The sequence below is a fragment of the Podarcis melisellensis genome, assembly GCF_964234715.1.
Source record: "Podarcis melisellensis genome assembly, chromosome: 5".
Classification (NCBI taxonomy): domain Eukaryota; kingdom Metazoa; phylum Chordata; class Lepidosauria; order Squamata; family Lacertidae; genus Podarcis; species Podarcis melisellensis.
In genome coordinates, this window is record NC_138537.1 from 29,700,046 (window position 1) to 29,713,240 (window position 13,195).

Below are 13,195 nucleotides of genomic sequence, written 5' to 3' on the forward strand. Positions count from 1 at the left end.
AGCTTTATTGAATGGCCCTGAGTTCTGTTATTATGAGAAAAACTCCTCTCTGTTTTCTTCAAAGAGAAAGGTGTGGGTTTCCCCCAAATAGCTCTGATTGCAATTAGATAACAACCATGAATTCACAATTTCAGACCAACAGCTGCAGCATGGGTTGACTATACACAACATTTTATAGCCAGTACTTTATACAGCTGCGTTTGAATGTTAGTGCTGATTCATGGAAGGTTTCTTCAAAGAATGCTGGGAGTTGTAGTTTGTTAGTTATTTCAGCAATGGAACGGTGTCCCTGGGGAGGTTGTGGGCTCTCCATCCTTGGAGGTTTTGAAGTAGAGGTTGGATGGCCATCTTAGTTGATGCCTTAGTTGAGATTCCTGCATTGCAGGGGGTTGGACTAAATGACCCTTGGGGTCCCTTCCAAATCTACAATTCTATAATTCTATGATTTTTCACATGTATGGCCATCCCTTGATGCTTCATCTGAACAAAACTGAACATATGAAAGACCTCAATGGTGGGGGGAAATACTGTATCTGATAAGACAAAGTAGTTTGAAATTCATGAATGGTAACTGATCAGCGAAGGCCACTATTTCACTCATTAAAATTTCTCTCAAGGCTATGGCCATCAGAAAAATCCATATGTAAGCTTACCCTTATTTAAACAGAAAAATATGATTAAGGAATCTCCAGATAATTGCAGTAATCAATAGCAAACATCGCAGGTGGATTGCTGTTGTTTTTGCCCAAAAGGTTGAATGGATTATTGTTATGACTTGGGTGCATGCATGGAAAGCTACATCTTTTAATTGTCAAAAGGAATTATATATGAAACAAGTCAACTGAAATAGATTTTATTTCTTTATGAGACAGTGGTGATTTTACATGAGCAAAGTTTCCTAATGAATAGTCCAGCACATTCTCATTCATTCTCTCTCTCTCTCTCTCTCTCTCTCTCTCTCTCTCTCTCTCTCTCTCGTGTGTGTGTGTGTGTGTGTGTGTGTGTGTTTTGTATTATAAAACCATTCATGGAATTAGCCACTAGAGGGAGGCAGGAATACATAAATTCATAAACAGTTCCAGAGCTAGTACTGTAAAGGAGGCTATTCACATGACAAAGATTTGTTCAGTTTGAAAATATTGTGAATAGCAATCAGAGGGGGAGATCAATTACTTTGGTGTATTGTATAGGGGAGAAGTGAAATTTTGCATAAATGTTTTTTGATAAAAGATGCCTTGATAAGTTTCTTTTTCAAACCAATAAATATGCGAAAAGTTGAAGGTTCGATCTTTATGTCCCATAATTAGCAAACATAAAAGTATAGAGAAACTAAAGCATATATCACACCAAGAGAGTCAATTAACTATTTTGCTCTTAAAGAATAAGGGTGTCAAGAGAGGAGCATGGGAATAATAATAATAATAATAATAATAATAATAATAATAATAATAATAATAATTTATTTATACCCCGCCCATCTGGGTGGGCTTCCCCAGCCACTCTGGGTGGCTTCCAAAAAAACATTAAGGAAGCTGCCTTAAACATAGTCAGATATCTAGCCCAATATTGTCAGTGCTGATTTGGCAGCACCTCTCCAGGGTTTCAGGAAGGAATCTTTCCCAGTCCTTCGTAAAGAGGCGAGGGATTTGAACCGGGGTCTTTTACAACGGAAATGATTTGCTCCACCACTGAGCAATTTGTTTTGCTTCATGGAGCCTTGTCAGCTGTGAAAACAAACAACTTTTCAAACCTTGTATCTTTGCTGCAACATATATATTTGCCTGGGAAACTCTGTCTTGTACATTGGACTGGCACGGACTTTGAAAATATGTTACAGAGCAAGGGAACTGGCAATCAGGGTTATTTGAAACAAAATTAGATATCGCCCAGCATGGTTTGAAAACAGCCACAATAGATTTAAGTTGAATGTGTATGTGGTAGAACATCCTCAGCTGCATTCTGTGTTGTGGGTGTGCTCCATCTCCAGACCATACTCTTTATCATTTCATGTTCCAGCCCTTCCCTTCCCTTCGTTGTTTCACAGAGGAGATATTAGTGTCAGGGACACTAGCAGTTTATGGAGCCCCTCTTTCCCTCTCCTCTTTGGCCAATGGACGGCAAAAGAGATGTCCTGGAAGCCCTAACATTACTGGATTGAAATGTCCAAGCCATTGATGCTTGTCAATATAGCCAAACAATTTGACTGTGTACACTCTCTTGTTTACTCTGCATCTAACACATCCTACCACTGGTTTGAAAAGCGGTGCACACACAACATTAGCCACAATCCATATCTATCCTCTTATCAAATACAGTGGTACCTCGGGTTACATACGCTTCAGGATACAGACTCCGTTAACCCAGAAATAGTACCTCGGGTTAAGAACTTTGCTTCAGGATGAGAACAGAAATTGTGCGGCGGCAGCAGGAGGCCTCATTAGCTAAAGTGGTGCTTCAGGTTAAGAACAGTTTCAGGTTAAGAACAGACCCCCTGAACGAATTACCGTAAGTACGTAACCAGAGGTACCACTGTACTGCTTTTTGATGCATTTCCCACAAAAACAGCTTTGATCCACATTGAAGGGGGGAAATGCTCTAGCTGTATTTTAAGTTAGCAAGGAGCCTTAGGGTGGATCTACACACGAGGTGGGGTGTGGGGAGACGCTATAAATAAGTCAGGAAAAAATGCTATTTAAAATATATTCCAAAAAATATTTTTCTCTCCAGCGCATGTTTGCTTGTTGCATGTTTATAACACATTCAAAGCACTGGGTTGTTTTTTTACTAATGTAGCTGAGTCCTTAGTCTCTGCAATGTGGGGGTGAGGGAGGCAGTAGGTCAGCAACAATCCCCCCCCCCCACAGCAACTGCTGCCTTAGGAACCTTTTAGTAAGGTCCACTCATTACTTTGTGGCACGTAGCCTGGCAACTCTGATCATTTGAGTTAATCAGTCTGCAAATATTTCTAGTTCTTACAAAGGCACTGGGGTGGGTGGGAAACTTCACCATTACAGTGGGAACGAGCTGGAGGTCTGGCACAAACAGCTGTTTATGCAAAGAGGGGTTATTTATAGATTAGAAAACAAATTAAGGAATCCGGAGGGATTTGGAAGGCATGATTGAATTGAATTGGAAGGAAATAGCTGATTATAAGATTCTAGTTTGTGAGAACAGGCTTAAAATGCATGGACATTGGTGTTGCCAAAAGATTGTTCTGCCTCTACCCTAAACCTTACATAAACTGTATGTGACAGCAGAAGTTTTCTGTGTTTTCAGCACAGAAGTGTCCCAGTGACACAGAAGTATAGCATCAACTTCTGCTATCCTCGTTGCATTCCCTGTTCCCAAGTGGTCATAGCTAGTTTACAGGAGAGAATTGGTTAGTGAGAGAAATTGCTGGAGGGGAGGCATGGGCAGAGTTCTTCACTTTCACCACCTCCAGAATGTTCCTTTTGGTTCTTAGAAACAAAACTTGCTCTCTTTATGTGACTAGTTCAGCTGCATGCTAAACACGCTGTCGGTAGTAGCTAATGTGTTGAAAATTTTATTTGTATTTTTTCCTCAGTAACTGAGAAAATGAATTTTCATTGGAAATGATCTAAGGGGAGTTAAAATGTTGGTGAAATTCTCATGAGTGAGGTGCTACACTTACTGTACTTTTGTGGTGGCGAAGAGGTGTCTGTGAATGTCCTTTATTTAATCCTACAAATCATCTCACCAGTGGAATGCACTCTGTAGTCATCCCAGGTGCCAGCTATCCAGTTAAAGCCCAGGGGTGTTTCTGAGTGTATTTTCTTTCAATCTGCAAATCATGTCACCAGTGGTCTGCACTTTGCAGTCTCCCTGGGTGCCTGCTCCTCAATTAAAGCCCAGGGGAGGACAACAGGAGGCAACCCCTCTCATGCAGCTCTTTCAGACCCTTCCAAACAGGCAATTGGGGAGGCTGCAGAACACTGGAGAAATGCTTGATGGAAAGAAAAGCATACCACCTTGGGCCACCTTGCAGCAATAAGGTAAGCTCACAAATCTACACCCACAAAATCCCCAGTGCTATGAAAATGTGGCAGTAAAAGAAAATTTTGTGGGGCCTTAACCTATAGCTTGCAATGACAAACCTAGACAGCATCTTAACAAGTAGAGACATCACCTTGCCAACAAAGGTCCATATAGTAAAAGCTATGGTTTTCCCAGTAGTGATGTATGGAAGTGAGAGCTGGACCATAAAGAAGGCTGGTCACTAAAGAACTGATGCATTTGAATTATGGTGCTGGAGGAGACTCTTGAGAGTCCCATGGACTGCAAGAAGATCAAACTGATCCATTCTTAAGGAAATCAGCCCTGAGTGCTCACTGGAAGGACAGGTCCTGAAGCTGAGGCTCCAATACTTTGGCCACCTCATGAGAAGAGAAGACTCCCTGGAAAAGCCCCTGATGTTGGGAAAGATGGAGGGCACAAGGAGAAGGGGACAACAGAGGATGAGATGGTTGGATGGTGTTCTTGAAGCTACCAGCATGAGTTTGATCAAACTGTGGGAGGCAGTGGAGGACAGAAGTGCCTGGCGTGCTCTGGTCCATGGGGTCACGAAGAGTCAGACACGACTAAACGACTAAACAACAACAACCTATAGCTTGTCTAAAGGTAAAGGTAAAGGGACCCCTGACCATTAGGTCCAGTCATGGCCGACTCTGGGGTTGCGGCGCTCATCTCGCTTTATTGGCCGAGGGAGCCGGCATACAGCTTCCAGGTCATGTGGCCAGCATGAGTAAGCTGCTCCTGGCAAACTAGAAACGTCGTTTACCTTCCCACCAGAGCAGTACCTATTTATCTACTTGCACTTTGACGTGCTTTTGAACTGCTAGGCTGGCAGGAGCAGGGACCGAGCAACGGGAGCTCACCCTGTCGCGGGAATTTGAACCGCCGACCTTCTGATCGGCAAGTCCTAGGCTCTGTGGTTTAACCCACAGTGCCACCCACGTCCCATGGAATTATTAGATAGGACTGTGATAAAATCTATCTGTGGCTACTGAGATGGTTCACTAAGCAAACGCACCAGCAGCCACAGTATGACAACAGATCGGGGAAGGAAATTTTTTTTGCCTGTACTGTGGAGCTGCTGGTGGAAGCACTGGAGAATGCATATTTCTTTTAGCTGCTCATCCAGGACTCATGGAGGTTTCCATGCAATTTCCAACCCTGGAAGATCAGAAATTGTGCAGGGTGCCTCCATGAGTACAGGAGGTCCCCTGATTCTGAAGTTTGCTCTCCACTTTTTCAGTATGATGGGGAAAGTGATGGGGTTGGTGGAGAAGTTCAATGTGCTTGTCCTTGTTCGTGAGTTAGTTTTACACATGACTGGAACATCTGGTAAAGGCTTTAGAAGGCTTCCAACTAAGTCATTGCATGGGTGTGCCAACTTCCGTGACTTTAAGGGAATTTCCACTCCCTCTCCTCCCTTCCTCCATATACTCCCCAGATCTGCTCTTGAGGTTCCCCAAACCCTCTAGAAAAGATGGGGTCAGTGGGAGGGGGTTAAATAGGGGAGGGGAATGTCAGTGCTTATGGAACTTGTTCTGCTTCCAGAGTGATTATGTTAGATACAGCCCTGTCGCTCCACATGATTGTCATTGAAGGAATGCCTGCTATCTTTTGAAGTGCATGATCCTGCTTTAGTTGTTGCAGCACAAACTTCAGGGGAACAACTTGGATGCAAAAAAATCAAAGTTTAATTAATCCCAATGGACCGTTTTTTCTGTAGCTGTATTTTTTTATAGCTATATCCACGTTTCTCAGAAAGGGCTGTAGCTCAGTGGTACAGCAACTGCTGAAAGTCTCAGGCTGGGAATATTGCCTGCCTGAAACCCTGGAGATCTACTGTCAGTCAATGTAGATGGACTAATAGTCTGACTTGGTGTACTGCATTTTGTATGGCCGTATTTATAATTTCTTATTAATGCACCAAGGAGCTCTATCACATGCTGTGTTAAGTGTAGAACTGTTTGCTCCTGCGGGCAATACTATGGCACCTTCTTGTGTTTTTAGATTTCCATCTCATAATTCTCTCCTGCCTGTCAAAATAATATAAAATAACTGGGGAGTGGGGAGAAGGGCAACCCTCCGATGGATAAGTCTATTCATCTGAAAACAACTCATTTGCTGGCATTATTAAAATATCTATAGGTACCCCGCATCTTTATTCTGGATCATATCACATCTACCAAAGGCTTAAGGATCTCATGTGTGATGCAAAGGAGCAGTTTCTGATTTTGCTACCCTGTGTAATCCACTCGCTCTGTCTGCCTCATTAATTTGCTTCATGCGAGCCAGCAGGCAGAGTTTGACCTCAAGCTGACTCTCAGTGCAAAGTGGTTAAAAGGTTGGTTATAAAGCATAAATGTTCGTGGTAAAGAATAAAGAAGGGAATGTGGCTCCTTAATGTTTGCACGTATTTTCCTGTTTCAAGAGAAATCAATATCCTTCCATTTTTGGAATAACCCCAAGCCACAGATTGCTGTATGTTAACCACAACTGGTTTTGCCAAAGCAATACAGATATTAGCTCTGATAATTTATATTGGTCCAGGGACATAATAGACCCAAGATGAATGGATCAATTTACTTTCTGCCTCTCTGTCTGTCTTCAGATTTTTAAACCTCACATGTGTTACAAAAGCTTGTGTCCTCTTTGAATAATGTGCAGTACTTAAATTCTTCCCATAGAAGCAAGCATGTTTTTGTTTATGAAAAGAATGCTGAATTTAAGTTAATATATGCATAAGGAGAATGTCTGTAATTACATGTGGTCTTAAATACCAATGAATATTATTTTAAAGGAGCTCTTCCTTAGATCTGATGAAATAAAGGATTTTGAAGAATCCCAGACTATTTTTTGAAAAACCTAAGACTATTCTTTTTTCATATAGTTGCTATTAAGGGCTTTCTCACCTTTTCTTTTATACATATGTTTGAAACAGATTTTTAGTCAGGAAATAGCACACAGTTTACTTATCGAACCTTTACTATTAGCTGTGGCAAGTACAACAGAGTTCTAGAGAGAATTACCGTATTTTTCCATCTATAAGATGCCCCCATATATAAGACACCCCCTATTTGGGGGGATTCCAATTTAAGAAAAGAGGGGAGATCTATCCACGTATAGGCCACACACAAATTTTGGACTTTATTTTTTAGGGGGGAAACCTAGTCTTATACATGGAAAAATATGGTATATGGTATAGGAAGGTGACTTTGGCAAAAATATATATCTTACAGACATTTTCTGCATACATTCTTAACATGTAGTTCAGGCCCCAAATACATGTGGCATGCACTTGCATGCATCTTTCCCCTGCATTAAAAAGCAGGTTCAAAATGCTGTCAATCTGAGAAGAATGACAGGAAGAATAAAAAGGACACTACTTCACCCTTTCCCCATATTACCTTCCCCATATCTACTGTGAGCAGCGTAGTGGCTCAGAGGAAAAATTCAGGATAATAATGACTGAAAGGAAGAAAATTGTTCCCTCCCTACCTCCCTGCCCACCACTTCCACTCATACACTTATGGCTATTTTTGTTTTGTTTGTTGTTAAACTTCCCAGTACTCACCATACTCCATAAATCTTTTCATCCATAAAACATTTCATTCTAATGCTGTGTGAAGTTTCAGTCTCGGTCAAACTGACAAGTTTCACATCTCCCACACACAAGCTGAACTGCAAACATTCTGAAACATCTATATTCCCTGAACAGTTGGAGTATTTGTGAACATTCCATGCAGTTGCATCATCTCAGCCAATCCGTGTCAGAGGCATTGCACACACAATACAACAAAAATCACCTGACCATGTATAAAACATCAATCTCCTCCTCCCTTGCCTAAATTTGAAACAGCCTTTTCCCAGGCCAGGGCAGAACAACAAATCAGTATATGATCTGTCTCATCTGTTGGATCTGGGAAAGCAATATGGTTGTCATAGCAGCTATGAAGTCTTGAACACACCTTTCAAATGTCCCTTTTGCATAGATTTTTTTTAAGTCCCAAAATGCAATTATGTTGTACTCAATACGAGATAAAGCCAGAAACCATCTCTGAGGTGGCTGGTCTGCGAAAGAATAATAATTCTATGCTAGATTCTCAACATGAGCTACAGACAGTGGAAGCTGATGGTGGTCTGCTCCAGGAGAGCAGGAACATATTGTTCAATTGCTTCAATCTGAAAGAAGTGAGAACAGCACTACCCAGCAAGAAACATATTGAAAAGGCAGATCGCAGATGGTATAATCTGGAACATCACAAACCAACATGTTGTTTGTGTTCTGTCTATACCACACAGTGATGCATAACCTTAGAGTGATAATTCTAATATTTAAACCATCCAGAACAATCTTTCAAGAGAAAGAAAGAAAAGAGAGGAAAAAAATCCATTGGTGGTTCTAGAAGGAACAGTTATTTGAATTGCTCCTAGGAAAAGAAGCTTAAGCAGAATTTTATTTTTTTCATCATCGTTACTTAGGAGGAGTATTTTGCAGTTCAGCTTTTCATGAAAAGGATCCCATCGACTCCAACAAAAAATATGTGTCATGGAAAGGAGGAGGAAAGTATTTCCAAAAAAAAAAAGGGTGATATGTTTTCTATCAATGTTTGCCTTTACTCTGAGCTAGAAATAGTAATTTTTCTAGTGTTCAAAGCAAGTCTAAACATGGGTCATCATCACCTTAAAGATAACTAAACTTATCTAGGAAGAGATGTATACTGAAGTCTGTATATGCTGTGCATCCCATAAAGGAAAAAGCAGCATAGAAATAAGCTCTGGTTCAGGCATAGGCCAACTCTGGCCCTCCAGATGTTTGGGACTACAATTCCCATCACCGCTGACCACTGGTCCTGTTAGCTAGGGATGATGGGAATTGTAGTCCCAAACATCTGGAGGGCCAGAGTTGGCCTATGCCTGCTCTAAAAAGGTAAAGGACCTCTGGAAGTTAAGTCCAGTCACAGCCTGCTCTAGTTGATGACAAAACAAGAACTAAGAGCAATTCCTGACAAGCAACCCCTGTTTCATAACAAAACAAATGATGACAAGAAAAATAAGTTTAAGATGTGTGGTAAGGAGGGCAAAGTTCAGTTTCTTTACATTCCCATCTTGAATGATCTGTTTTTGACTAACAAAACAAGATGGGAATGTAGAGCAACTGAACTTCCCCCATGTACTTTTGTAATGAAATCAAACTGTTTCCGACTTTGTGACTTACTGGAAAACTGTCAACTTCATTCCCAAAATGGTAAAATCATTCATTTGGATGAACTCCTCCAGCTGCCAACCCAACACTTTTGTAACACCCACAGACAGGGCAAGAAGGGAATAGCCGCCTCTTGTTTTTCCTACCAGCATGTAGTCATCACAATTTGTAACCATTTGACTGACAGGAATTTGTCAATACCCATTTTAAATCCAATACAATTTGATTCAAATTATCTTATTGGTACACCACACACTACTTGTTGTTGTTTAGTCGTGTCCGACTCTTCATGACCTCACACATTAGTGGGATAGACTAATACAGTGGTACCTCAGGTTACATACGCTTCAGGTTACAGACTCTGCTAACCCAGAAATAGTACCTCGGGTTAAGAACTTTGCTTCAGGATGAGAACAGAAATCGGGCTCCGGCGGCACAGCAGCAGCAGTAGGAGGCCCCATTAGCTAAAGTGGTGCTTCAGGTTAAGAACGGACCTCTGGAACGAATTAAGTACTTAACCTGAGGTACCACGTATGAGCATAGGTATACAGGCAACTCCCGTTTTGCACGCGTTCAAAGAACGTACAGCTGTGCATGCAAAGGATGGTTTTGGACCCAGAAGTGTGAAAGGGGTGGAATGGGGCCAGCTTATTTATGCTCTGCCAGCACACACAGCAACCCAGAACATAACCCCTGCACAATACAGGGGTTGCCTGTTCTAACATTGTTACTATACCATTTAGTGCGTGGATTCCGACAATTATTACAGTATTATTGTTTGCCTTGTGTCAGAGTCACTTGATCAATGCCTGTAAATACTGGTCAGCTATCACATTTTCAGTCTGCATGTAAGAAATATACTCCTAAAGTTCTGGTCCTTGTATCTGGGAGAAATGGCAAGGAACACATATCAACATCTCAATGGCAATGGCTTTTCCTTCACATGTACCGTACATACTACACTGATTCCACCACATTCACTAGATAATCCTAGCAACATAGGGTGCAACCACAGAGAGGCCTGAGGCTCACTGCTCTGTGCCCAGACACTGCCTTTTAAAATTAATGCAAACTAAGCTAGAATAGCTGGAGAGAGTCCTGCAATAAGCTGACGCTGATTTTAAATTTCAAAGCCTTGGCATTCAATAACATAGCCCTTGGGCAACTAAACCTGTGTTTTCCATCTCTTGACTTTCCTAAGTGCCCAAAGCAGGAGAGATTATGCAATTGTTCTAGCTTCAGACAGGCACCTTGCTATCATTCAAGCAGAGGCGGGTGTGACAAACAAGGCAGCCACAATGGCACACATTCCTTTCTTTCCTGAATATATATATATATATATATATATATATATATATATATATATATATATATATTCCTCAAGCCTATATAAAAATTCCAGTTAAGTGAGAGAAGAGAATGCCACCCAAAAATCTCATATCTGCCTTTAGTTTCCTTGGTTATGAATTGAGCGCACAAGCACTAGTGGAATAACTTGCTCTTTCGTCTCTTCTAGATGGATGCATGCCATTGATGAAATGGAAGAAAAGGACAGATGTTTGCTGCTGCTGCTGCACAATTTGTTCCATGCTGCCACCAGATTTCAGGTTTGGATTACCAGTTGTGGTGTGGTAACACTCATTCTGCTCCACTCATGACTGAAGGAAGTGATCATGGGGTGGTGTTGCTGTTAAGTCTCAAGACAAGATTACCAGCTTCCAGAGTGGGAAGTAACCATGCTGTCAACCCTGCCCATGATACCCACTTCCTGAAATGTTCTTTTGAACGGTGTAAAAGCAGCCACACTGCAGTGTGGGTAACACAGGATCTGAGCCTTTTTTGCACCCATCGTTTGTAGAACCGGATGTCTGGCAGAATCACTTATCTACATTAAGTGTGTGAGGATCATTGCATCACTGTATCTGATGATGCTGACCTAGGAGTAATAATAATATTATAATTTATTATTTATACCTCGCCCATCCTATGAGTTCCTGTGGCTTGATTAATGCCTTCTGCCCCCATATGGGACAGCTGCATATTCCTGCATTGCAGGGGATGGGGGTTTGGACTAGATGACTACACAACTTTTAGAAGACATCTGAAGACAGCCCTGTATCCAGAAGTTTTTAAAGTTTGACGTTTTATTGTGTTTTCATGTTTTGTTGGAACCTGCCCAGAGTGGCTGGGGAAACCTGGCCAGATGGGTGGGGTATAAATAATAAAATGATGATGATCCTTAGCAGGGCCAGATTTAGGTCTGATGAGGCCCTAAGCTACTGAAGGTAATGGGGCCCTTTATATGTCCAGCTGTCCTTCGTCAACAACAAATCTCTGTTTTTGTGTGTTGAATATATGCTATATGGTAATTTGTGGGCCTAATAAGTATCTAAAACCATTTGCACATAACAAAATACGTATTTTATCTACGTAATTGTTGAAAAGCCCATGCAGAATGTAGGCACCCTATATACAGAAATGAGCAAACCAGTGATATTTTAGGGAGCAGGCTAGCAGGCGGGGCCCATTACTTACATCATAGGAGCCTACACAACACAAACACTGATGCTATTTGTAGGTTTTATTTTTTGTTTTTTATCTTATATTTTGGAAATGTACACCCAGGGGTTTTTTCCCCCTTTAATTTTTTTGGGGCCCCCAAGGGAGTGGGGCCTTAAGCTATAGCTTGTTTAGCTTATACGCAAATCCGACACTGATCCTCAGGGTCTTTACCAACGGTACAGTTCTGGCACGCAGGGGTGCCAACTTGAATTAGATGGGGGAGGGGGCAAGTAAGCTCCGCCCCTCATAATTGGACACAAGATGCAACCTGTGCACACAGCATCTGAACGGCAGTGCCCATCAACTTGGGGGCAGCGGCCCCCTTAAATATTTTGATGGGGGGCATAGCTGTCAACTTTTCCCTTTTCTTGCGAGGAATCCTATTCGGAATACGGGAATTTCCCTTTAAAAAGGGAAACGTTGACAGCTGGGGGGGGGGGGCGCTACGAAGGGACCTCGGCCCCTAGGAATTGGCTCCTATGCCAGCATGTGGGTTATTTCACAGGTAGCAAAGCAGCCCTGCGGAGTGTGGTGCCTCCCTCCTGCTTATTCTAGGGGGCATTTGCCCCGAGGCCCCCGCTGTTTCCAGTAGCGAAGTAGGAACCCTGACAGCCTCGGCCTGTTGCGGGGAGCGGCGAGGAGGCGCTCAGGCCAAGGCAGCCGTGTGACAGAGAGAGAGAGAGAGAGAGAGGCGGCTGGGCAGCTGGCGGGGAAGCTTTCCCGCCGGTCGTTCTGCAGAGTTGCCAACTTGGGCGCCTCCGGCTCCGCTCCGATGCCTCGCCTCGCGACGCTCCCCCCCCCCTCAAAAAAAGGAGAAAAGCGCCGCGGAGGTGAATGGCGGGGGGGGGAGCGCGTGTCACGCCTTCGAGCTGCAGAGGGGGGAAAGCGAGAAGAAGCAAGCAAGCAAGCCCCGAGTTCCGCTTCCTGAAAGCGGCTGAGAGGCGGGAGTGCTGCCAGTCTGCGCCGCCGCCACCGCCGCCGGACTTTTCCTGCCAGCCGCTCTGACCCTCTCATGGCTGTGGAGAAAACGCGGAGATTCACCCGGAGCCTGCTGCGACCCAGCTTGGCGTCCGAGCACCGCCAGAGCGCAGCCGCCGCCGTCGCCAGCCGCTGCCGGCTCCAGCTGAGGGTGAGTTCAGTTCGCCTCTTCTGGAGAGCGCGGGAAAGGCGCGAAGAAGCGTCCTCCCGTCTCTCCCCCCCCCCCCCGGGCGCCGCCAATGAACTCGCGCTGTCCCATCTCGCGCGCTGGCATCCCTTGGCAGGGCGCGCGTACCATGTGGCTTGGAAGGGGGGGACGTGGAAGCAGCGGCGCAAAGTGGGGGAGACGGAGGGAGCCCTAGCGCCTCCTGTGGCTCGCGGGGAGTCCCGGCGTTTACTGTCGCGACGAGGCGCGTCGGT

General features: G+C 43.6%; 1 protein-coding gene across 3 annotated transcripts in view; it reads left to right on the forward strand.

The window, feature by feature from the left end:
* DOCK10 (dedicator of cytokinesis 10) overlaps nt 1-13,195 on the forward strand; it is a 200,589-nt gene that overhangs the window by 20,715 nt on the left and 166,679 nt on the right. For 2 of the 3 annotated variants that reach the window (XM_081910278.1, XM_081910279.1), the window contains exon 1: nt 12,702-12,926. In XM_081910278.1, coding sequence (XP_081766404.1) covers nt 12,810-12,926 — 117 coding nt within the window. In that variant the 5' untranslated portion in view covers nt 12,702-12,809. Of the gene's footprint in view, nt 1-10,751; nt 10,843-12,701; nt 12,927-13,195 lie in introns of those variants that run through there. The other variant, XM_081910272.1, reaches the window with a different exon arrangement.